Source organism: Heteronotia binoei, chromosome 5, assembly GCF_032191835.1.
Source record: "Heteronotia binoei isolate CCM8104 ecotype False Entrance Well chromosome 5, APGP_CSIRO_Hbin_v1, whole genome shotgun sequence".
NCBI classification, from domain to species: Eukaryota; Metazoa; Chordata; class Lepidosauria; order Squamata; family Gekkonidae; genus Heteronotia; species Heteronotia binoei.
The window spans coordinates 88,143,919-88,166,453 of record NC_083227.1 but is presented as its reverse complement, the minus strand read 5'-3'; the positions used below and the strand labels follow the sequence as shown (position 1 = coordinate 88,166,453).

The window sequence follows — 22,535 nt, the reverse complement described above, 5'->3', positions numbered from 1 at the left end:
ACATTGTTACCCCAGGAGGAAGTAGCATCATATCTGTATGAGGTCTTGCCCCTCCTCAAATTCCACCTCTCCAGGCTCCACCCCTTAAATATCCAGGCATTTCCTAAGCTAGAGTTGGCAACCCTATCTCCTTCCCTTTATCTGCCCCTCTGACTTCAGCTTTCCATCACCTTTCCCCTCCCTGCAGCCTCTACATAGGAAAAGGAAATCTTTCTCCACAGTGGAGGAGGAAACCAAAACAGTTTATATCATTCTCCTCTCACTACCCTGTGAAGTGGGTTAGGCTGGAAGTCTGTGACTGATCCGAAATCACCCAGTCAGCTTCCACAGCACAAACCTGTGTCTGGCAGACTCTGCTCTGAAGTCGTAATTCCTGAAATTTCACCACAGAATCTCCAGGAATTTTCCACCAACCTGGAACTGGCAGCTGTAACTAGGACCGGCCTCAATGAGTTCTACCTCACAGGTCTGTAGTGATATCTTTCAGACCAAGAGTCTCTCTTTGACTTTCTCTTGCTGTCTCCCTCCTCCTCCCTCTCTCTGCCAATCAAAGGAAGGTTTTCTTTCTCTCTGTGAATCAGTGTGACAGGCGGCTCAGCCAGTGGGTGAGTAGGGAGAGCCAGTAACTGCCAGAACTAATGTTGTTCATCTTTCACTGATAGAACCAGCTTTGCTGGGTAGCAATAGCCACTTGGGTGGGAGAGAGGAGCAGACTCAACCAACGGCATGCAAGTACTCTTGATTGATAGTTTGATGGGCCAAAGGTTGATGCAGTGCAGTTCTAGCCAGTCCCAAGCAATCAGGGAGCTCAGATTTGCTAAGATGAAAACTGGCTGTATGTCTATATGATTCTATGATTCATAATTTCTACGTGTTAGCTATAACTTTTAATACATCAAAGCTTAAAGAAAAATCTATTATATACTTCACGTATAAGATAAAAATAACAGATATTTTGTTCAAAATCCACTTCCTCATACATTTATATTTAAAACTTATCATTCTATTTTTACATTGTAATACATTTATATGCATAGTAATACATTTATATACCATGTTAAAACTGTTTCTTATTCTAAATTTGTCTCCTGCTTGTATAATAAACACTCCATCTCTCCTCAAATTTTTAAATTGATTTATTTTTCAAATAGGTTGTTAATTTCACCATTACTGCATAATCCACAAATTTATTTTCCCATTCTTTGAAGTTTGGACAGATGTTTGATTTCCATTTTGCTACATAGATTATTCTGCAGGGACGTCGAACTCATTGGTTATGAGGGCTGGATCTGACATAAATGAGACTTCATTGGGCCAAGCCATGTCGGGTTGGGCCGTATGTGTACCTATTTAAGATTAGGTAGCAGAGATATAAACTTTATAAAGAACACAAACACAATAAAATATTTTTTAAAATAAAACCTTAAAATAAAACATGCTTAAAACATTAGCACTCATTGGTCTTAAAGGTGTTTTCTTTGTATATTTCCCATGGGATCCAGAGAACTGGGCAAAGGAAGCTCTGGCTCTTTCCCTCCTTCCCCAGGGGGTCAGGAGGAGGAGGCGCCTCAGCCAAAAGAAGGGAGGCTTGGCTCAGTAGCTCTACTGTGTAATTGAGAGAGCCTGGCAAAGCAAGCTATCCCTCCCCCCCTTTCTCCCCAAGGGAGGAGCCTCAGCAGATGACAGCCAATTGCTCGGTGGCCTGATAGGAGCCCTCCAAGGGCCTGATTTGACTCCTGGGCCACATGTTTGACACCCCTGTTCTAGCCAATGTCACCATATACTTGAATATCTCTTCTAAAACTTTTGGTAATTTGTTGGGCTGCATTCCTAATAGCATGGTCTTAGCTTCCATAGATAATTTAAACTTTAATACATCCTGCATTTTCCCATGTATTTTCTTTCAGTATCTTTTTGATTTTTTTTTCCAGTCCATCAGATATGGTTAAAGATTCCATCTATATCTTGGTTTTTCATTGGTGGACTGAAAGTGGACTGAAATTAAATCTGACAAAGACGGAGGTCCTGTATTTGAGTCGCTATGGTTCAGGACCAGAGGTCCATTTACCGACCTTCGATGGAGCGCAGCTCACGCTGGTGCCCAAGGTTAAAAGCCTAGGAGTGCTCTTGGATCCTTCTTTAACAATGGAGGCCCAAGTAGCTGCCACTGCCAGGTCAGCCTTTTACCATCTGCGGATGGCATGGCAGTTGGTCCCCTTTCTTGAACGTGACAACTTGGCAAAAGTGATCCATCCTACGGTCACCTCGAGACTGGATTACTGTAATGCTCTCTACATGGGGCTGCCCTTGTCCCAAATCCAGTGACTCCAGCTAGTGCAGAATGCTGCAGCCAGGCTGTTTATGGGAGTTCCTGTATGGGAACACATTCAACCTGTGCTGAAAGCACTGCACTGGCTACTGATAATGTATTGGATTCGCTTCAAGGTGCTGGTTATTACCTTTAAAGACCTATATGGCCAGGGTCCTGCATACCTTAGGGACCGCCTTTCCCTGCACATGCCCCAGCGACCACTTCGGTTCAGGACTCAAAACTGGTTGACAGTTCCCAGCATCAGAGAAGCGAAGCTCAAAACAATGAGAGCCAGAGCCTTTTCCATTTTTGCCCCTAGCTGGTGGAATGAGTTGCTGGAGGTTAGGGCCCTGCGAGAGCTCTTACAATTCCGCAGGGCCTGCAAAACAGCACTCTTCCGCCAGGCATTTTCATGAATGGTAACATCTGCAGCAATGGGACTGGCCCATAAGAACACCACCAATGGCATACTTCACTGTTCTATGGCAATCCTGAGACCTCAGGATTTGATTTTCCCCTGAGCATTTGCCATATTGCCGTATGTTAGAAAATCACTTTTATTTCTTGTATTCTTGTTGTAATGAGGACATTCTTGTTGTCTACTGAGGACATGAGAATTTGGAGGGCTTAATAAATTCCAGGTCCCTGAAGGCAAACAGCTTGAGCTGTGGATCGGGGTTGATGGTGGCAGCTGTCCCCCAATCCCAGCTTGTTGTGAGCCTCGCTGCCCCGATCGCCATTTTTAAATGGCTCTGGGGTTGACTGCCGGACTTCTTTTCCTCACCCAACGCTTCTGCATGAGCTGGATAAGTTGCATCTCCGTTATGAAGATTGTAAGTTTTCTTTCTTTTTAATACTGAGTTCTAAGGCACTGCTTCGTCAAGCATGGGAAGCGGAGAGCTGGGACTGAAGCGGAACATTGATAGAGGCAAAGGCTGAAAAGGGGGGGGGTCTCTTTCTCTTTCAAGGCTTCCAAAGGTTTCTGCCTAACCTGGTGATTTCTATAACCCTAGCATGACAAATATGAATCACACCAGTTTCTAAATATAGAAAAGACGTGATGGCTGAATTGAATTGACTTGGTTTAATCCTTTTTCTGGAGAAAGACTTGGCTTTTGGAAAGTTGTTTGCAAGTATATATGAATGAGAATGACAGCTGGTACAAGAAGCAATTTGAAGTTTATGTTGAAGTGCTCTGAACAAATTTATGTGAGCTTTAAACAGACATTTAAATTCTCATGGGTTCTGTATACTGGATTATAAAATACAGCTATACTGTTGGCTGATGGAAGAATATCTATAGAAACTTTCAAAGTGGATTACAAACCCCTGATGGTGGATATTATGGATATTACCCTCTAATTTTTGGTCTTATTTTTATATGGTTTCAATATTCTTGACTTTTTATTTTTATATATTCATTTTTCCCATTTTTTTCTTTTCTCCATACCATATTTGGACTTTTTCATTCTCTTATTTTTATTTTGGGAACATCTGGAATGCTTGTTTATTTTATTCTTTCTGTTTTTGGGCTATTTGTTTAATTTTTAATTTCTGACTACCTGTGGATTATAAATGGGGCATCCAGCCCTGGATTACAATTTATAACCTGGAGCTGTTGGATGAGTTTGTTAATACTTGGACTTTATTGAATTAGCATCATTAGAAAAAACGTCACAGCAAACTGTTTCTGTTTCAGTGAGTTGAACTGTTTTGGCTAGGTGGCACTAAAAAGATTTTGTTTAACATAGGTTTTATCATTGTTTTGGGTTTGGTAAATTGTGGCTAGAAGTTAGAAGGTTGTTTCTCTAAGATCACTGTATAATATTGATATTGACTGACAGATACTAGCTTATCTAATATAAATAGGAACACTGAGTTCCAAAACAAATCCTCTAAGAGGCAGCACACAGAATTTGTGGTCATGAGTGCAAATATATTAATAAGGATGGAAAATAAAGTTGCGACTGGCTTTAAAGAAACAATTTAAAAAATAATTGAGAAAGTAAACCACCAATCCCTTCACCTAGCTCTTCGTCTGGCCCAGGGAAGTTTACAACCATGCAGGGAGATACGAAAGAGATACAAAATACTCTACTAACTGCCATAGCGCAGTTGACTGGCAAAGTAGATAACATAGGAGAACAGATGGCAGAGATTAAACACGAGCTCCCAGAGAACAGAAAACAGACAGCAGAGACTAATAAAGCCCTAAAGTTACTGGATGCACAGGTGATGGACAATACACAAAAGATGGAACAACTGGGAAAAGAACAGAATGTTCATGACACTAGACTTCTACAGCTGGAAATAGATAGAGCAGTCTATATGCTGAAGTTTCAAAGTGTACCAGAAGGAAAAACTGAAGATTTACAAAAAATATTGAGTGAGGCCTTGGCAGAAATTCTACAGATGACTCCTGAAAGGATGGAAGAAGAGTTTGATCAAGTTAAACGAGTGACATCAAGCTTTACGAGATGGAACAAATTGCCTAGCGAAATTCATTCGAAGCTTACAAGAAAGAAGACCAGAGACGATATTTTGAAGCAAGCAAGAGACAAACTAGTGATGATAGCAGGAAATATGGTGAAAATCTTGAGAGAGGTACCATGGCCAGTGAGACAAAAGAGGAGAGAATATCAAACTTTGACAGCCTTCTGAGAGAAAGAGATATACCCTATACATGGCTAATACTGGAAGGTTTAATCTTTACCTATGAAGAGAACAGATATAGGATAAATTCTATCTTTAAAGCTCAGAATTTTCTGGCTAGAGCGAAAGAAAAAGAGGGGAAAGAAAAGAAGGAAGAGGAAGAAGAAGGCTCTGATGAAGAGGATCCGAATGAACAACGGATATATCCAACAAGACTACAGACTAAAAAAGATAAAAAAGATAGTGATAAGAAAAATCCATAATGGCATCAATAATCTCTGTTAATGTGAATGGACTTAATTCTCCTCTAAAAAGGAAGACCTTTAGATACTTGGCAAAATTGGAAATGGATATAATTTGTTTACAAGAAATCCATATTTTGGCTAAAGGTCAACACCTTCTGAAAAATAAGAAACTTGGCAGTTTGTTTGTAGCAACAGACATGAATAAAAAGAAAAAGGGTGTGGCAATTTATGTTAAGGATAAATTTAACCCACAATTACAGTATGCTTCTGAAGATGGAAGAATTCTTCTAGTGGAAGTCATGGTAGACAATAAAAAAAATCCTATTGGCAAACATTTATGCCCCGAAAGATCATCAGGAGAAATTTTTCCAAGATTTACATCTCAAATTGTCAAATCTGGAATATGCAGAATACTGCACAGTAGGAGACTTTAATGCAGTTTCTGACAGACAATTGAATAAAAAAAACACATAAGCACACTAAAATTAAAAGTCTTCAACTATCAACAAGTTTTTGGAAGTTAGTAGAAGAACTGGACCTTGTTGATGTATGGAGAACAAGATATCCAAATTCGAAAGATTTTACATACCATTCTGCCAGTCATCAAACGTGGTCAAGAATTGATATGTGTTGGCTCTCTATACATTTGGTCAAAGATTTAGTTGAGACAGAAATTCAAACAAGAGTCATATCAGATCATAGTCCTATAATGGTAAAACTCAAAGGCGCATGAATGAGAAGAGCGTGGAGGTTAAATACTTCTATTTTAAAAGACAAAGACTTTCTTAAAGAATCCAAGGCTGAAATGGAATCCTTTTTTAAACAGAACATAACTCAAGATGTCAAGATGCAAGTAGTTTGGGACACTGCTAACGCATACTTCAGGGGCCTTGCAATCAGACTTAGTGCAAAGAAGAAAGAATTGAAAATTTTCAAAAATTAATGTTGCAAGTAGGAGAAGCTGAAAAGAATTGAAAAGTACAGCCGACAAGACAGGAGTTTCAAAATAAGGTTAAAGAAACACAGCATCAACTTAATTTACTACTTATAGAGAAGATGGAGAAAAAAATTGAGATTTGCTAGACAAAACTTTTTTTGAACATAAACCTGGAAGGTGGCTGGCTTACAGAATGAGAAAAGAGAATGTCAAAAGAATAATACCAGTTTTGAAGGAAGAGAATAACAAAGAGAAAGTTCAAAGACAGGCGATATGCCAAATTGTGGAACAATTTTATAAAAAATTATATGAAGACAAACAAGTTCAAAAGGCAGATTTTACATTAGGCAAAATAATCTTAATAAATTGACAGAAGAACAACAAAAAATCTTAAATGAACCAATAATGATAAGGGAAGTGGGAGATGCATTGGCATCTCAAAAAAAAAAATGGTAAAGCTCCGGGACCAGATGGACTATCTGCCGAGTTCTATAAAGTTTATGAGGAGCCCTTACTGTTACCATTCAAACATCTCCTTGAAAGGATTCAAGAGGAAGCCCAAATACAAGTTTCATGGCAAGAAGCTAAAATATCCTTAATTCCAAAAGAAGGTGCAGATTTGAAAGATATAAAAACTATCGGCCAATCTCTCTTTTAAATACGGACTATAAAATTTTTGCAGCAATACTGGCACAGTGTCTGAAAAAGGTTCTACAGTCCACAATACATCAAGACCAGGCAGGATTTCTTCCTAGAAGATATCTGAAAGACAATGTTAGAACAGTTTGTAATATAATGGAATATTATGAGAGTCACCCAGAGAAACAACTGGCATTAGAGAATGTTCGTTGGCAATTTATGCTGCAACAACTGAAGGGAATGGAATGTGGTAAAAATTTCCTGAGAGCAATAGAATCAATATATTCCTCCCAAAAGGCAAGGGTGATGGTGAATAGTGAATTAACAGAAGCAATTGATATTCAAAAGGGTACAATACAAGGTTGCCCACTATCACCACTCCTTTTTATCTTGTGCTTAGAGATATTGAATAACCAAATAAGAGAAGATACAAGTATTAAGGGAGCGGTGGTTAAAGGTGAACAATATAAATTGAGAGCTTTTGCAGATGACCTGGTTTTTATACTAGAGCAGCCAATAGATTCAATTGACTGTCTTATAAATAAGATCAACCAATTTGGTTGCTGGGCAGGACTGAAGATCAACTATCATAAAACAAAATTCCTGACGAAGAATATGATGATAGAACAAATCCAGCTTCTCCAACAAAAAATCAGGGTTTCTGTATGAGAAAAGAATCAAATATTTAGGTGTATACATCTCAAACAAACATAGCAGTTTAAAAATGGATAGCTATGATAAACTACTCAAAGAAATTAAAAAAGATTTGGAAAAATGGCATGATTTTAATTTATCTTTAATGGGAAGAATTGCCTCAATAAAGATGAACATTTTGCCAAGACTATTATTTTTATTCCAAACTATTCTGGTACTTTTAAATAGTGGATTCTTTCAAGAATTGAATAGAATGGTCTCTAAATATATTTGGCAAGGCAAAAAAACAAGAATAAAACTGAAGATACTGCAAGACTCTAAACTGAGAACAGGTATGGGCCTCCCAGATTGGCAATTGTATTATAAAGCTTCTATGTTCCTTTGGGTAAGAGACTGGATATTATTGAATGACAAGAGACAATTGTTGTTAGAGGGATATGATCTTAATTTGGGTTGGCATGCGTATCTATGGTATCAAAGACTTGAAGGAAATTTTTATTTTAAGAATCATTGGTTTCGGAAATCATACCACACATGGTCATGGTTAAAACCGAGAATTTACCAGAAAATTCCAAGATGGGTATCCCCAATGGAAGCATTCACTCCTCCAAATCTTTTAAAACTCAATCAGAGTTATAGATATGATGATCTGCTGAAAAAAGATAATCAATTAAAAACCAGAGAAGAGTTAGAAAATATGGACATTAAAATGAGTTGGTGGTTGAGAACGCAAGTTGAATCTAGGTATGCTAAAAGACAAGATAATAGATTTTAATACAGAACATCCATTTGATAAAATTCTTTTAGGTTCTCAAGAAAAGCTAATCTCTAAGCTAAACGCATACCTATTACAGTTGAAGATGCAAGATGAGGTTGTAAAAGATTGCATGGTCCAATGGGCGAAAAACTTGGGTCATAACATCGCATTAGAAGAATGGGAGAGGCTGTGGAAATTCAACATTAAACTAACCAAATCAGTAACCTTTAAAGAAAATCTGTATAAGATGTTTTATAGATTGTTTGTTACATCAGCTTGCAATAGAGAGCCAGTTTGGTGTAGTGGTTAAGTGTGCGGACTCTTATCTGGGAGAACTGGGTTTGATTCTCCACTCCTTCCCTTGCAGCTGCTGGAATGGCCTTGGGCTAGCCATAGCTCTGGCAGAGGTTGTCCTTGAAAGGGCAGCTGCTGTGAGAGCCCTCTCAGCCCCACCCACCTCACAGGGTGTCTGTTGTGGGGGAAAAGATATAGGAGATTGGGTTTTTTTTGAGTTTTTAACTTTTTATTACATTTAACAACAACAATAACAATATATATATATATATATATATATATATATATATATATATATATATATATATATATATATATATATATATATATATACACACACACACAAAACATAAACTTAGGGATGTAGACAGCGGGATGCATTATATACTTATATCATTAGAATACAAATCCTTTGTTCTAACCTAAACCAAATCATACATACTACAGTTAACCCCTTTTTACACTATATTCTTATTATCTTTCCCCCATAACCATTCATACAATAAGTTCCATTTCCCTTCTGTTTGTCTATTTGTTAATTTCTTCTCTTAATATCTCCATCAGAGTATCTACCTCAGCTCAGTCTAGAACCAACCAAAAATACTTTCTTTCTTCTACACTGTGATCCAAAAGAACATTTGGCATTTCAAGTCATCTTACTTTATTTATAAATTACACAGTATCAATTTAATTCCCTGCAACAACAACAACAAAAACCCCCCAGCAAGTTTGGAATACACTTTAATACAATAAGTTCCGTTTTCCTTCTATCTAATTGTTAATTTCTTCTCTTAGTATCTCCATCAGAGTATCTACCTCAGCTAAGTCTAGAACTAACAAAAAAGAAAACTTTCTTTCTTCTACACTGTGGTCCAAAAAAGAAGAAGAAAAAAACATTGGCATTTCAAATCATCTTACTTTGTTTGTGAATTGCATGGTATCAGTTTGTTTCCCTGCAACAAAGCAACCAGCAATTTCGGAATACACTTTCTTCAGTTTTATTGGTGTAATATGCCAACGATATAACTTTAATGATTTGTCTCTCATCGTCTGGCAGACCAATTCCTTCATTTTCCTCCTAATACACCTTATATAAACCTCTCTCAGCAGGCGGTGTTCCTTGAAAAAAATAAGGCAAGCTCTATAGACATTTTCTATATCTTTCTCCAATTCCTTTTTCTTCATACCAAGAACTGGTGTCAAGATCTCTACTATCACCTCCTTTATATGGTCATACCTATCCTCTGGAATATTCTGCATTCCTGAAATATGCTCCACCTGCACCGTTTCTATTCTCACTAATCTGTCCCCTTCGTATTTTTGAACTTTTTCAATCTCCTCAGACTTTTCATTCACTACTTCCAACTTTCCTTCCACATATTTTGCAGATTGTGTCAAGCCATGAATCTCTTCCTTTACTTCCGTCAATTACTTTTGCAGGCCATCTAATTTCTTATTTACTCCATCTAATTGTTCTGTCAGATTTGCCTGCACCTGACTCAATGCATTCATAAAATACAATTGCATAGAATTCTGCACTTCCTCTATAACTTCCTGTGAGGACATTATCTCCATCAGTTTTAAAGTTGCCAATAGTGGGACTAACCTATCTATTTTGTCTTACTTGTATGTCATACTCATTTTTCTATTATCCAAGGTCTTACAGACACCCCAATTCCAATTCATATACTACTACTTCACCTTACTTCACTCAAAATTCATACATCACCTTCCTTTAACACTCTCACATACCAGTTGGTTTTTATATCCTTAAATTACTATTCTTTACCACCAAACACCCTTCACCTGAACATTTACATTAACTCATTACATATAGAAAATCATACAGAAAATCAGCAGTAATCAAATTAACAATAGTTAATTATTCAATCCATTAATTATTTGTTAACTGTCTCTTTTGAATCCTTAATGTTTCCCAACCGCTTATCCTTCTGTCTTCCTCTTCTTCTTCTCCTTTTTCTTCCTCTTCCTCTTCTTAATCTCAATCTCTGCTCCTCTCTTCTGCTACCAGTTCAAAAAGCCAGTTCAGTAAATCCATTCCTGTTCTTCCACATCTCTGCCAACGGAATTCCAGCCTCTCCACCTCACCTCCGCCCTTGCGTTCCTGGAAACTCTATACTAACATCAAAAGTCTCCCATCTTCAGATTCAACTCATTTCAAAGGTCCAGTGACTTTATTTCCACCCTGTATATTATAACCACTGTTGAGCCTTTATTTAGCTCCCTGTCTCTTTAAGAAAATCACCATGCACAAGCATATGGGAAAAGGGAGAGGAAAAGAGGTTCGTGAAGGCTCCCTTTAAATCGTCAGAAATCTCCTGCTTCTTTCCTATTTTCCCCCCTTCTTCACCTCCTCTGTCTTAGTGCTCTTCACAAACTTTTACAATCATAGCCAGTCTACGACTCCCAACCTCTGCCGTTGCTGCCAAGGTAGTCCTCCACCACTCCTCCGCTTTCTACCTTTGTGCATTCGCCAAACCAGGTCTCTTTCCCCCCAGCGTCGGATTCCACTTGAAAGTAGGGGCAAAACAACGCACTTAGTAAGTTCTTTCCTTCGTTTATATCTCCAGTTTAGGGTCAGATATACTTTTCCCCTTCTTCACCATTTATTCTGTCCTCCAAATGCCGCTTCGCCTACTCCCCTTCTCCGGTGGTCACAGCTAATTCGCCATTAAGGCGTCTGGTCTATCCGGGCTTGAAGTAATATGTTGAACGGGCTCTATGCTCAGAAAAACCGGCACAGAGCACCCAGCACTCCTCCACACGAGTGCCCCTCCAACAGAGGCACCACCGAGTTCTTACCAACTGAAGAACCCCCCCAAAAAAGACCATCACAGACGCTGCAGAGCCGGAGCTCCTACAAACACGTCTGTTAGCACCGTGCCGTTACCGGAAACTCCACCAAGATATAGGAAATTGTAAGCCGCTCTGAATCTCTGATTCAGAGAGAAGGGTGGGATATAAATCTGCAATTCTTCTTCTAGAAGAGCATTGTTTAGTCTCCATCTTCCTCTTAATTTTCTATTCCATTGCCAAACTACCTCTATAGGATTGTGATCTGCAGATCTCTTCAGCTGAATCTCTGCTTTATCTAGATTCATTGTTAATTTTTTTTATATCCAACACATGTCTATTCTTGAATATGTTTGATGTCTATCAGAGAAGACTGTGAAATCTCTTTCTTGGGCTGCCTCCTTATCTTGAGTATTCCCTTTCCCCCCATCATTTCCTGGGAAAATTTTGTGCGAGTTGTGTAGTGCCAGCTGTCAGGCCTTGGCCTAATTGTGCAGTGCCAATTGCAAAGCCAAGCCCAGTTGATTAATGGCACCTCCCTCTCCCTTGTTTCCACCTCCCCGCATCATTTCCTCATTCCCTCTTCTTGACATCCCTGATATCCTATTCCCTTTCACTGCTTCCTTCTCTCCTTTCAACCCATACTTCATTTATACACCATCTGGTGGTTGCTACTGGTTTGGCCCCAATAAATCTTCCTCAAAAGACTCAAAATAGCCCCGGAAAGGGCCCTATTCCTGGTATTTACCAATAAAAAACTTGAATGCCTTGTTTTCAGTAATGTTGTAGTTACTTCGGAAGAGCCACTGAGGTTTCAGAGGGCATTTATTTCTTAAAACTACAAGTGCTGCTTCTATTACTTTGTGGTTTTCCCCCCTACCCCGTGTGTTTGTGTGTGTATGTTTCAGATTTTTCTGGGCAATCTTCAGGTTGGTAGAAAGATATGTTCATGGTTCGAGTCTCCAGATTTAAGTATCCACAGAGAATTAGATATATTGTTATTGTTCTAGTCTCAATTCTATGCTAATAATTCTTAAATTGTGAATCATAATGACCCATAAGGTATATTTCTGTTTGACTCCTGCTGTGCACTACATCAGGGATTCCAAAGTTGTGTTTGCATTATTTATTTATTTATTCCACTTATATCCCACCCTCCCCACCGAGGCGGGGTCAGGGCGGCTCACACAGACGTGCATGTTCATGATTCAACGCAATAATACAGCATTAAAACCATAAAACAAAGAGTAAAATAGACATAAAATAGATAATGTTTCGGTGCCATGATCTCACATTTTCCAATTTTATAGTTCTCTGTATAGCTGATCTTAAATTATCCTCTCTGCAACTGCTATACAGCAGACTTTGACTCATTTTGACATTATGTTCTAGATCTAATGATCTATGGTTTAGAGAACATACATAAAATGATATGTACATTTCCTCTTCCTGTGTGCAGATTTCCTGCTCCTTTTGTGGTTTGCATTACTATAGTACTGAATCCATATACCAGAACTGGGGAAACTGGTTATTGCTAACAAAAAATTGCCTCCAAATCTGATTTGAAACTGTGATTTAAGTGGGCTTGCAAACTGTGGTTTGGGGGAAAATCCTAGTTAATGCTAACCAGCACATTATAGTTCTTGCCACCATAGTTCAGTGGTTTGGAAACATGACATCTGATTTATTCATTTTGAATCTGCCTATAAAGCTAAGAGATTGTAGTTGGATACAAACAACTACTTAAAATGTCTTGTTCACTGAAAAAATATCCCGTGTAGAGACTCTTTATACAAAGGCCTAATAATAAAAATCCCATTTTCAGCTGACATTAGGTCCCAAAGAAGCTCATGGAAATTAAACAAACAAACAAACAAATGTCATGAAGTACAACTATTCCAGAGGAAGGAGGAAGTTTCAGTTGAACTGAACCAAGCCATATTTGGGGGGGGGGGGAGTTGCTTTAATCCTCTGAATTAGGATGAGAGGTAGAATTAGGCTGAAAGGTGCTGTCAGCTGGATCTTGATCCAGTTTAGCCGAAGGGTGCGTTGCTGCATCCTGTCATCCATCCAGTGGTCATCTGGAAGCAAGAGCCCATGGAACTATTGCCCCCCTACATTTCCAAGTAGCTGAAGGATCATAACAGTCAGCTAACCACATGGAGGGATTCTAGACTAACTGGCTCTCCACATTGTTAGTCCTTCCACATGGGATATTTTTAAGCCAAGTGGTAAGTTGCTGCCTCTAGCTTTATCTTATATGTTTACACAATAAACAAAACAATTAAGTTGCTAAGGAAGAATAGTAAAGCACTAGAAAGTATAGCTTCTTTCTTTAAAGTTTATATTTCAGTTCCTGGAATTTCTTATAGTGCATAGCATATTACTCAAAAGCTATTCTTGGATACTGACTTAAAACCTCTTGCTCAGGAAAATGAATGGTTGTAGTCTTTTAATTTTCCTCTGGTGAGCCTGGCAAGGCATGTTGGACTGAGAGCAAAACTAGCCTCAATTACGGTGCATCAGGTTAACTTAATCTTGCCTATTTATGCTACACTTCTCAAGCTTTTGAAGAAAATAAAGAGAGGTAAATAGAAATTGAAAATGTTCTAGTGTAGAACTAGTGTTAAATCAAAAACCTTTTTAAATACATCCTAAAACAAGCTCAAATCTTATCTATATCTGCTAAAATGAAAGATATTCTCTTAGAAAAATAAAAGTTGGTCCTTTACATAATAGGCTGCAACAAACTCAGGAAAAGTAATGCAAAAGATCAGTTTGGAGAGCCCTGGGCCATTTAGCTGAAGAATAGCAGGAGTCAAGAGGCTCCTTAAAAAGTCACTCAGCAAACAGCCAGGAAGAAATGTTGAGTGCACTGTGGAATAGTAGTTGGTAGGGATACACATTCATATACTAACTAATCAAAATTCAAGCCAAAAATGTCCTCTTTAGTCATAGGGCGTTTTCGCACTGACCTTCAAGTGGCGCGACCACCCTCTTCACACCGGAGGATCTGCCCGGATTTCGCACAAGAAGCACCTGCGCACCCAAAAGAGCCGGCTACTTCCATAGCGAAACCCGCTCAAACGTTTTCCTGCTTCTTGGCGGTTTCCGTTTGAGCGGGTTTCGCAACGGAAGTAGCCGGCTCTTTTGGGTGCGCCGGCGCTTCTTGTGCGAAATCCGGGCAGATCCTCCGGTGTGAAGAGGGTGGTCGCGCTACTTGAAGGTCAGTGCGAAAACGCCCATATAGTTGCAATAGCAAAGCCAAATTGAAAAACAACAACAACAGCAAAAAATCTGCTCTAATTTAAAGTTCAGAAATGTCACAGGTAGGGAAAGAGACTGAGTCAGCAGGGATCCAACTCACAAGGTCATATGTCCAGTTGGTAGAGTTACACAAATTCTGTCACTGAAGAGGACTTCACAAAAGGTCTCTCGTTCCAAGGTATTTGCCCACCCCACCCCCCAGTTGAAAGAAAGACAAACATGGATGTTGGGTTAACTGAAGGGCCACTTTATTCAACTATTTACATGTTTCTACCAGCAAGGGCCAAGCTAACTTGTTGAACAGGTCAACTCCAGGGGTCACCTTTTTAAAATACATCCTAAAACAAGATCATGTAAGCTCAAACCAGGGGTCACCACTAGGGGTGTGCATTAGGTTCGGTCGAACCGAATCAACTGCCGAATCACCCCTGATTCGGCTGTATATGGAATCGCATACAGCCGAATCCAATTGGGGCCTATTATGCGGGAGCCGAGTATCTTTTTCATGTATTCATGCCCTCCAGTCTTTCTCAATAGGAAAGTATGTGAACTATTTAAAAGAAAAATAACAACAAGCTAGCATTAGTGTGTGTGTGTCTAGCCCAGGTTTACCTAGAAAATTTCCATTGCTTTTTCTTTCACATTTTCCTTTGATTGGGGATCTTGAATTTAGACTTCCCAGATAGTAGGCTGATACTAATCACTGTGCATGGCTGTCTCTGTTCTTGTACTGCCACATAGGAGTTGTAGTTATTTTTCTGGAAAAGACTATAGTTTTTCAGACAAGTACATAGCCCTCAGTCTGTGCCATGGTGCCTTCACGTAATCTTGACCAGCATATGAAGCAATTTATGTACAAAAGCTCACAATGCCCAGCTGCTTCATATTTTCCTCTGGGTCTGAGACTCAAAGTATTGACAATGAGATCTTTGTAATGAATGCCAATAAATCAAAAGTAGGTTTCCAACTTATAGATGTGCACACTTGAACAACACTTGAACAGCATATTCAAGATTGGTACAGCACAGACATTGCAGTTTTCGATGCAATAATTCATCGCAAGAGATGACATTTATCAGATTGTAAAACAAAATATTGCAAGAGTGCTAATGTTTTAAGTAAAAAAAATTGTGTTTGTCTGCGCCCCCTTTATACAGTTTATATGTCCACTACCTGACATTACATTTTATGACACACATGGCACATTGGGCACCGTTGGGATTTTTTTTTAAATACCTAATGTTTTCAGGTCCAATAGACCTGAACTGGAAAATACTAGGGGTTTTTTTAAAAGATTTTTTTTTTTTTTGCCCACCCCTATCGGAGAGCCTTTTACAGTATTCCTAAACCACTGATGAATCTGGTAGGCTGAATTTAGTTTAGTGTGGTAGCACTGAAGAAAATGCTTACATGCATGCACCCAACCAAACCTGTAAATGTGAGAAGCTGAACTGATTGACAGTTCTCTTCTCAGAAGGGGCTCCTTGCCTATGACCTGATTTTGAGGGTCACACTTATGTGGCCAGTTCTGCACTAGATCTTTAATCCTGATCCAGCCCTGTTCCCAAACTGATTTTCTATACTAGAATCATAGGCTCATAGAGCTGGTTTCTTTGATTCTGTTATTCTAGTGTAGAATGTCAGTTTAGGGACAGAGCTGAACCAGGATTAAAGTTCTAGTGTGGAATTGGCCAAAGACTCGTGTAATTGCTCTCCTTCAACTGTAAAACTGGTATAATTTCTTGTTGATTTAGTCAATGTTAAGAATGCTGAACAGTTATATTTTAATAAAATCTTAAAATGGATTCTCTAATAGAATTACTTGTGTACTATACTCGTAACAAACCTGAAACATTACTGAGGTGTACTTCTGGCTGGTAGTTAAATGATCTGACATATGAAAGCTAGGACTTCTTAAGTGCATGATCTGGATCAGGCCTGACCTGAATAATCCAAAACAATATGCTTTTGAAGCCAGACCCATGAAATGTCATTCAGGTTGGACATTTTTGTGATAATCATAAGAAGTCATGCCTTTGAATGTTTAGTTTGAAATTTTAATATTTGTATTGTAAAAGCAGCATTTAAAATCATGCATCCATGGACTGAGCTTTTCCACTTGTTTTACTCTACCTCCTGCTATACCATGGTGCTATGTACCTCACCCCAATACTCACAGTGTAATCCTACATAGAATTACTTCAGGTCTAGGCCCACTGAAGTCATTGACCTTAAAATGGAATAACTGTTAGGGGTCTATCCTATAGAACAGGGATTCCCAGTATAGTGCCCATGGGCACTATGACACCTGACACCACCTTTCCTGGAGAAAGTGGGAGGGTATGGGTGAGACTTTTACGCAGGTAGGTTTCTAATTGGTCATTGGAGATTTGATTGACTGTAGAGTTTTTTTAAGCATTGCATGGTAGCAGATGCCACCACATCACAAGGATATTTACTGTGTGATTGAAGGCAAACTGGAGCAGTCATTTTGTGGCTAGCTCCACCTCCTGTGACAGCCATTTTACATTTGTGTCTACCACACTGTGTCAGAATTCCAAAGGTTCACGCAAGTGCAAAAGAAGGTTGGAGATCCCTGCTGTAAAGGTATTAAAAATTGTGTAAGGCCAAATTGTTTAGACATGCTTTTAATAGTCTATGAGAATTTTCTTGATATGAAATATCTGGCTGGATGATACATGTAATAGTAAAAGACCTCATTTGGTTTGATTGTTTTCCTTGTTTTTAGATATGTAAACCACTTCGAGTCTTGCTTTAAAGGAGAAAAGCATGATAAAATACTTTGAATGTAAAAAGCTCTGTCTTTAATAACTGATGACCCACATATTTCTTCTGATAGCTATTCTCTGTTTTCAATCAAATGTAAATTTATACCAGTGATTCAATTTAACTGATTTACACTACAATCCTAAACAGAGTTACATCCTTCTAAGTCTAGCAAAAGGTATAGATCAGTTTATGATTGCACTGTTAGTCTTACAGCTATTAATGACTCTAAAGTTTAACTGGGAGCGAGCAAGTAATTGAAATTACTTCTTTTGAATAAATAAGCTTAGGCAGGACTGCAATGATAATTGCATTTACTTAGAAATTGAAATCAATGGCTTTTAATTTTACATAAATGCATTCAGAATTATTTATTTATTTACACAATTTATAACCTGCCTTTCTGCTCTCATCAGGCCACTAAGGTGGCTAACACATTAAAAACATATATAATAAGGATGATCTTTAAAACATTAAAACAAAAAAAAATCCACATCACTAAAACAATTGAAAATCAAAGCTAAAATGTATATACAAAACATAAAAACAATTGAAACAGGCAATTAGAGAACAGTTTCTTCCTAAAATGTTAATATGCTGTTCATGTTCTTTCTCAGATGATAATTCTTTTCCCTTAACTTTTTCTTTGTTTTATAACATGTTGAACATAAAATGACCACATGACAGGATTTTTAAAAAGTTTCTTTGTAACTTTCATCAGCTGTAGGTATCCAGATGAAACTTGAGTTTTTCCAGAGAAAATTTTGGACTGCCAGTAGACAGGTATGCTTCAGTTTACTATTTAAAAGCCCATTGTCACTAGCCAATCTTAGCCAACCTTTTAGTATGAAAAAGATGGGAGGGCACATATGCTTGCTTCATTTTTCTAGCAATCCTCTGCGCTTTCACTGAGTCTACAGACTCCCTGCTAAACAATGTGTGACTGCATATCTCATAAACAGTAAATTGCCATTGAAAAACTGCTTGTCATTGCTATGGTGTTAATGACCTACATACCTCCAGGACCACCTTTTCTGATATATCCCCCAAAGAGCGTTATGCTTCACTAAGAAGTCTTACGGGTGGTCCCTGGCCCAAAGACATCTGACTGTCCTTGACCAGGGCCAGGGTCTTTTCAGTCCTGGCTCCTGCCTGGTGGAACTGTATGCTAAATAACATCTGTGCTCTGTGGGACCTGATTAAGTTTCGCAGGGCCTGTAAGGAAAAGATTTTCTGCCAAGCCCTTGTGGTTGATGTCAGTGATGGATACCATCTTGGCTGGCACTCCCTCTCCCACTACCCCCTCCTTCCCTTCCTGGTTCTGTTCCATTGTTTAGAGGAAGAGGTGATTTTGATGCCATCTGTGAATTGAGAATTTGATGCCATCTGTGAATTGTTTGTTTAAATTGATTGAATCATTTTTATCTTGTTGTATTTATTCTGATTTATTTTGGTATCGTTGTTCATCACTCAGAGCCCTAAGTAGTCAGGGATAGAGCATTTAACACATTAAAATTACAAATAATGCATTCCTATGGCAGAATGGAACAGAAGTCTTTGTCACTCACACAGATATTATGGGCAGCTAGTGTGTTTCTGAAGCATCTAGCACATCATCCTTTTGAACACTGTTACTGAAGAGGAATCAAGCCTCATTCAGCTTATTAATACTTTCAAAGAAAATTACATAACATTGTAAACTTCAACTTTAATGTCAGTGTTTACATTGAGATCATATATTCTCTTGTAGTGTACATCTCTGGATGGCCGATGTTCTATAAGCTGCGATGATGAGGTAAATATTTCTGTAGATACTTCCTTGGATTTTATGTTTATGCTACCAGTATTTCTAAGTAAACAACAAATTATAGGGTGCAGATTTTATCTGGCAACTATATTCTGAATAGAACTACACAAGTTCTATTCTGGAATTACTTATAGCTATCATATTTATGAAAGTAAGGCCCACGCTTAGCATAATATTTTTCCTGGACTGTACCATGTCAGGCTACAAGTGGTGTATCATTTATTTGAATTCTTTCAGTAGTGGGGGGAAATCCTGAATGTAGAAAATGGCATGTGATTGATAAAATTCCTTGCTATATTATTTATTTTTTCATGTATAAGAAGATTTTTTTAAATTTTTTATGGGGCAGCGTTCACGTGTATAACTCTTTCCCCTGAAATTGGAGTGATGCTGGCCAAGAAAAGCTTTACCACTTCATTGTGTTGAATATATAACTTGGCCTTCACTTTAGTACCAAATATATTTTAAATCAGTAATATTTCCATCATTTCCTCCTTTTGCTAAAGTTCCTGTTCTCTGGAAAAGAAAAAAATCTTCACAAATATTCTCACATTCTGATTTGTAAAAGCCTGTGCACCAGGTTTTATATTGTGCTGCTTACAGAACTTTAGTTGTAGCAGGAACTCCCTTGCATATAAGACTACACCCCCCTGATGTAGCCAATCCTTAATGAACTTACAGTAGGCTCTGTAAGAAGAGCCCTGTAAGCTCTTGGGAGGATTGGCTACATCAGGGGTGTGTAACCTAATATGTAAAGAAGTTCCTCCTACAAAAAAAAGCCCTGACTGTTTACATCCCTCTGTTTTATTCCAGTTACATTGCCCATATGGAATGCAATAGAGTATTCTGTTAATAGATTTTTTTCCCCTCTGTGAAGTGAAAAGGCAACTACTGAAAATAAGTTCTGTGATTTTGTTAATGTCATATAGTTCCCATCTTGGTTTGTCACAGGTAGAAGTATGTCAGCCTGCTGTGAATTTTATGGATAAGCTTTATCTTGGATTCCTTCCAACCTCTTTAATATGCTCTTTTCAATGAGCTCACATTTATACCAATCTAGCTACCTCTGTGAGCTATATGTAGCCTGAGGCAACTAGGCTGGAGTTATGGAGCTATCACTTTTCAGTCAAAACACCACAAAGTCATCAATCCAGGATCAGTAGAGATTATTTGCAGCCCCAGCACTCTCTCCAAACCCGTTTTGGCCAGACATAGGCCCATCAGCAGAACAGTGGTCTGTCAAGTAAGGAGAGGGCCAAAATTTCCCACCAGCATGACTGACTACCCCTCTCAGCCTCTGCACCCCACCCTTCTTCTTCCTAGGGCATAATGGCTGGCTGCAGTCCAGCTGACCATTCCCCCCTCCAGAGCAAAACTGCAAACAGGGCTTCATGTTAATTCACAACCCCACTTCTTTGATTTCTGATTGGCAGTTCCACATTTGTTTTCCATGAAGCAACTTATTCCATAGGAAACCTTTTCTCAATCCAAAGTTGCCTAACAACTAAATATACTTTTAATATAGTAAGGCTTCTCTTTTTTTGACTTAAATAAAATGACTTTACTTCAAGATATATGTGGGATCCAGCGAGCTTCCACACTACTTCAGTCACATACCTATCCTGCTTTTCTTCCTCATTTCTCCTCTGGTTTGTCAAGCCACTTTTGACCTGATCTTTTCCTCAAAAACACTTCCATGGCATTTGTTTCACGTATGAAAGATCTCCTCCATTGCCCACACCACCGTTTCAACCCCCCCCCCCATAGTTTGGTTTTTTTAAAAAAAAATCTGTATAAACATCAATATATTGTTGCAGCCAAATAGCACTCAAAATACTTAAACAAAATTGACATGTGTATTTTGTTATTATGCAAGTCAGGTGGTTGGCATCGGTGTATGGGGTAGTGGGCCAATCTGGTGCTGTCCTCTTTTTTTCCAGGTTTTCAGATAATCAAATAATTTTTCAGATAAAAAAATCACTCAGGGACACATGGCTCTATCAGTTTTTTTTTTAAAAAATTGTGCAACAGTGATAAATTGCTGCAGTGAAATAAAATCACATATTACATATTTACATTAAAACACAAATCAATTTTTTAAAAGCACCTGGTAGGGAAAGGTGGACAGGGGCATTGCTTTGGGTGGTTTCCTTGCTGACATTATCCCAGTGTATCACTACAGTGCATGAACACACAAAAAGGAAAAAGAAATAAAGGCAGTGAGTTGGAAAAATATATAGTGGAAACATTGCCATACACACATACGGAGAAGGCCAGCAGTACTATCTGAGGTATGGAATACTCAAACCTGAAGTGCACTGTCGAGAGCCACCTCAACAACAAACTAAAGGTACAAAAACATTGTCTTGTGAGATAATAATAATAATAATAGATTTTATTTGTATCCCGCCCTCCCCGCCTAGGCGGCTGAGGGCGGCTAACAACATTTTATGCATTTACATTGATAGATAAAAACTTCAAATTTAACGATTAAAAATTAAACATATAAAAACCAGTTAATAGAATTAAAATACATAATTTAAGTTAAATTAAATATATCTGGCAGCAATAAAGATATTCTGGCGCTGGTTCTGTCTGTTTAAATAGTTCCAAAGTAATATAGATGGCGGTTCCTTTGTTCACAGCATTCAGCAGTCAATGTCAATATACGCTTGTTTAAAAAGGACGGTCTTGCAGGCGCTGCGGAACTGGTCAAGGTTCTGCAGGGCCCGCACTTCCTCCGGAAGCTGGTTCCACAGTGCAGGGGCCGCAGCTGAAAAGGCCCGTGCTCTGGTGTTTTGGAGCTTGACCTCTCTCGGCCCAGGGATAGTCATTTTATTTTTTCCAACTGACCTCAGTGCCCTCTGGGGTTCATATGGGGAGAGACGGTCCCTTAGGTAGGCTGGTCCTCGGCCATATAAGGCTTTAAAGGTAATAACCAACACTTTGTACTGGACTCGGTATGTAATTGGCAGCCAGTGCAGTCCGTGCAGCCCCGGCCGTATGTGCTCCCATTTCGAGAGCCCCAATAGTAGCCTGGCCGACGCGTTCTGCACCAGCTGCAGTTTCCGGGTCCAGCACAAAGGTAGCCCCAAGTAGAGGGCATTACAGTAGTCCAATCTTGAGGTGACCGTTGCATGGATCACTGTTGCGAGGTCGCGACGCTCCAGGAAGGGGGCCAACTGCCTTGCCCGCTTCAGATGGAAGAATGCTGACTTGGCAGTGGCTGCTATCTGGGCCTCCATTGATAATGAAGGCTCCAGTAAAATGCCCAAACTCTTTACCTGGCGCGCTGATTTAAATAATGCACCGTCGAAGGTTGGGAGAGCTATTTCCCCTCCTAGGGCACCGCGACCCACACAAAGGACCTC

The 22,535-nt window shown here is 38.9% G+C and overlaps 1 protein-coding gene across 1 annotated transcript in view; it reads left to right on the top strand.

Moving 5' to 3' along the window:
- CACNA2D3 (calcium voltage-gated channel auxiliary subunit alpha2delta 3) overlaps positions 1–22,535 on the top strand; it is a 1,102,401-nt gene that overhangs the window by 984,649 nt on the left and 95,217 nt on the right. Inside the window, exons 28-29 of the mRNA XM_060238809.1 lie at positions 18,079–18,140; positions 19,108–19,152. Of these exons, the coding sequence (XP_060094792.1) occupies positions 18,079–18,140; positions 19,108–19,152 (107 nt within the window). The remainder of the gene's footprint in view (positions 1–18,078; positions 18,141–19,107; positions 19,153–22,535) is intronic.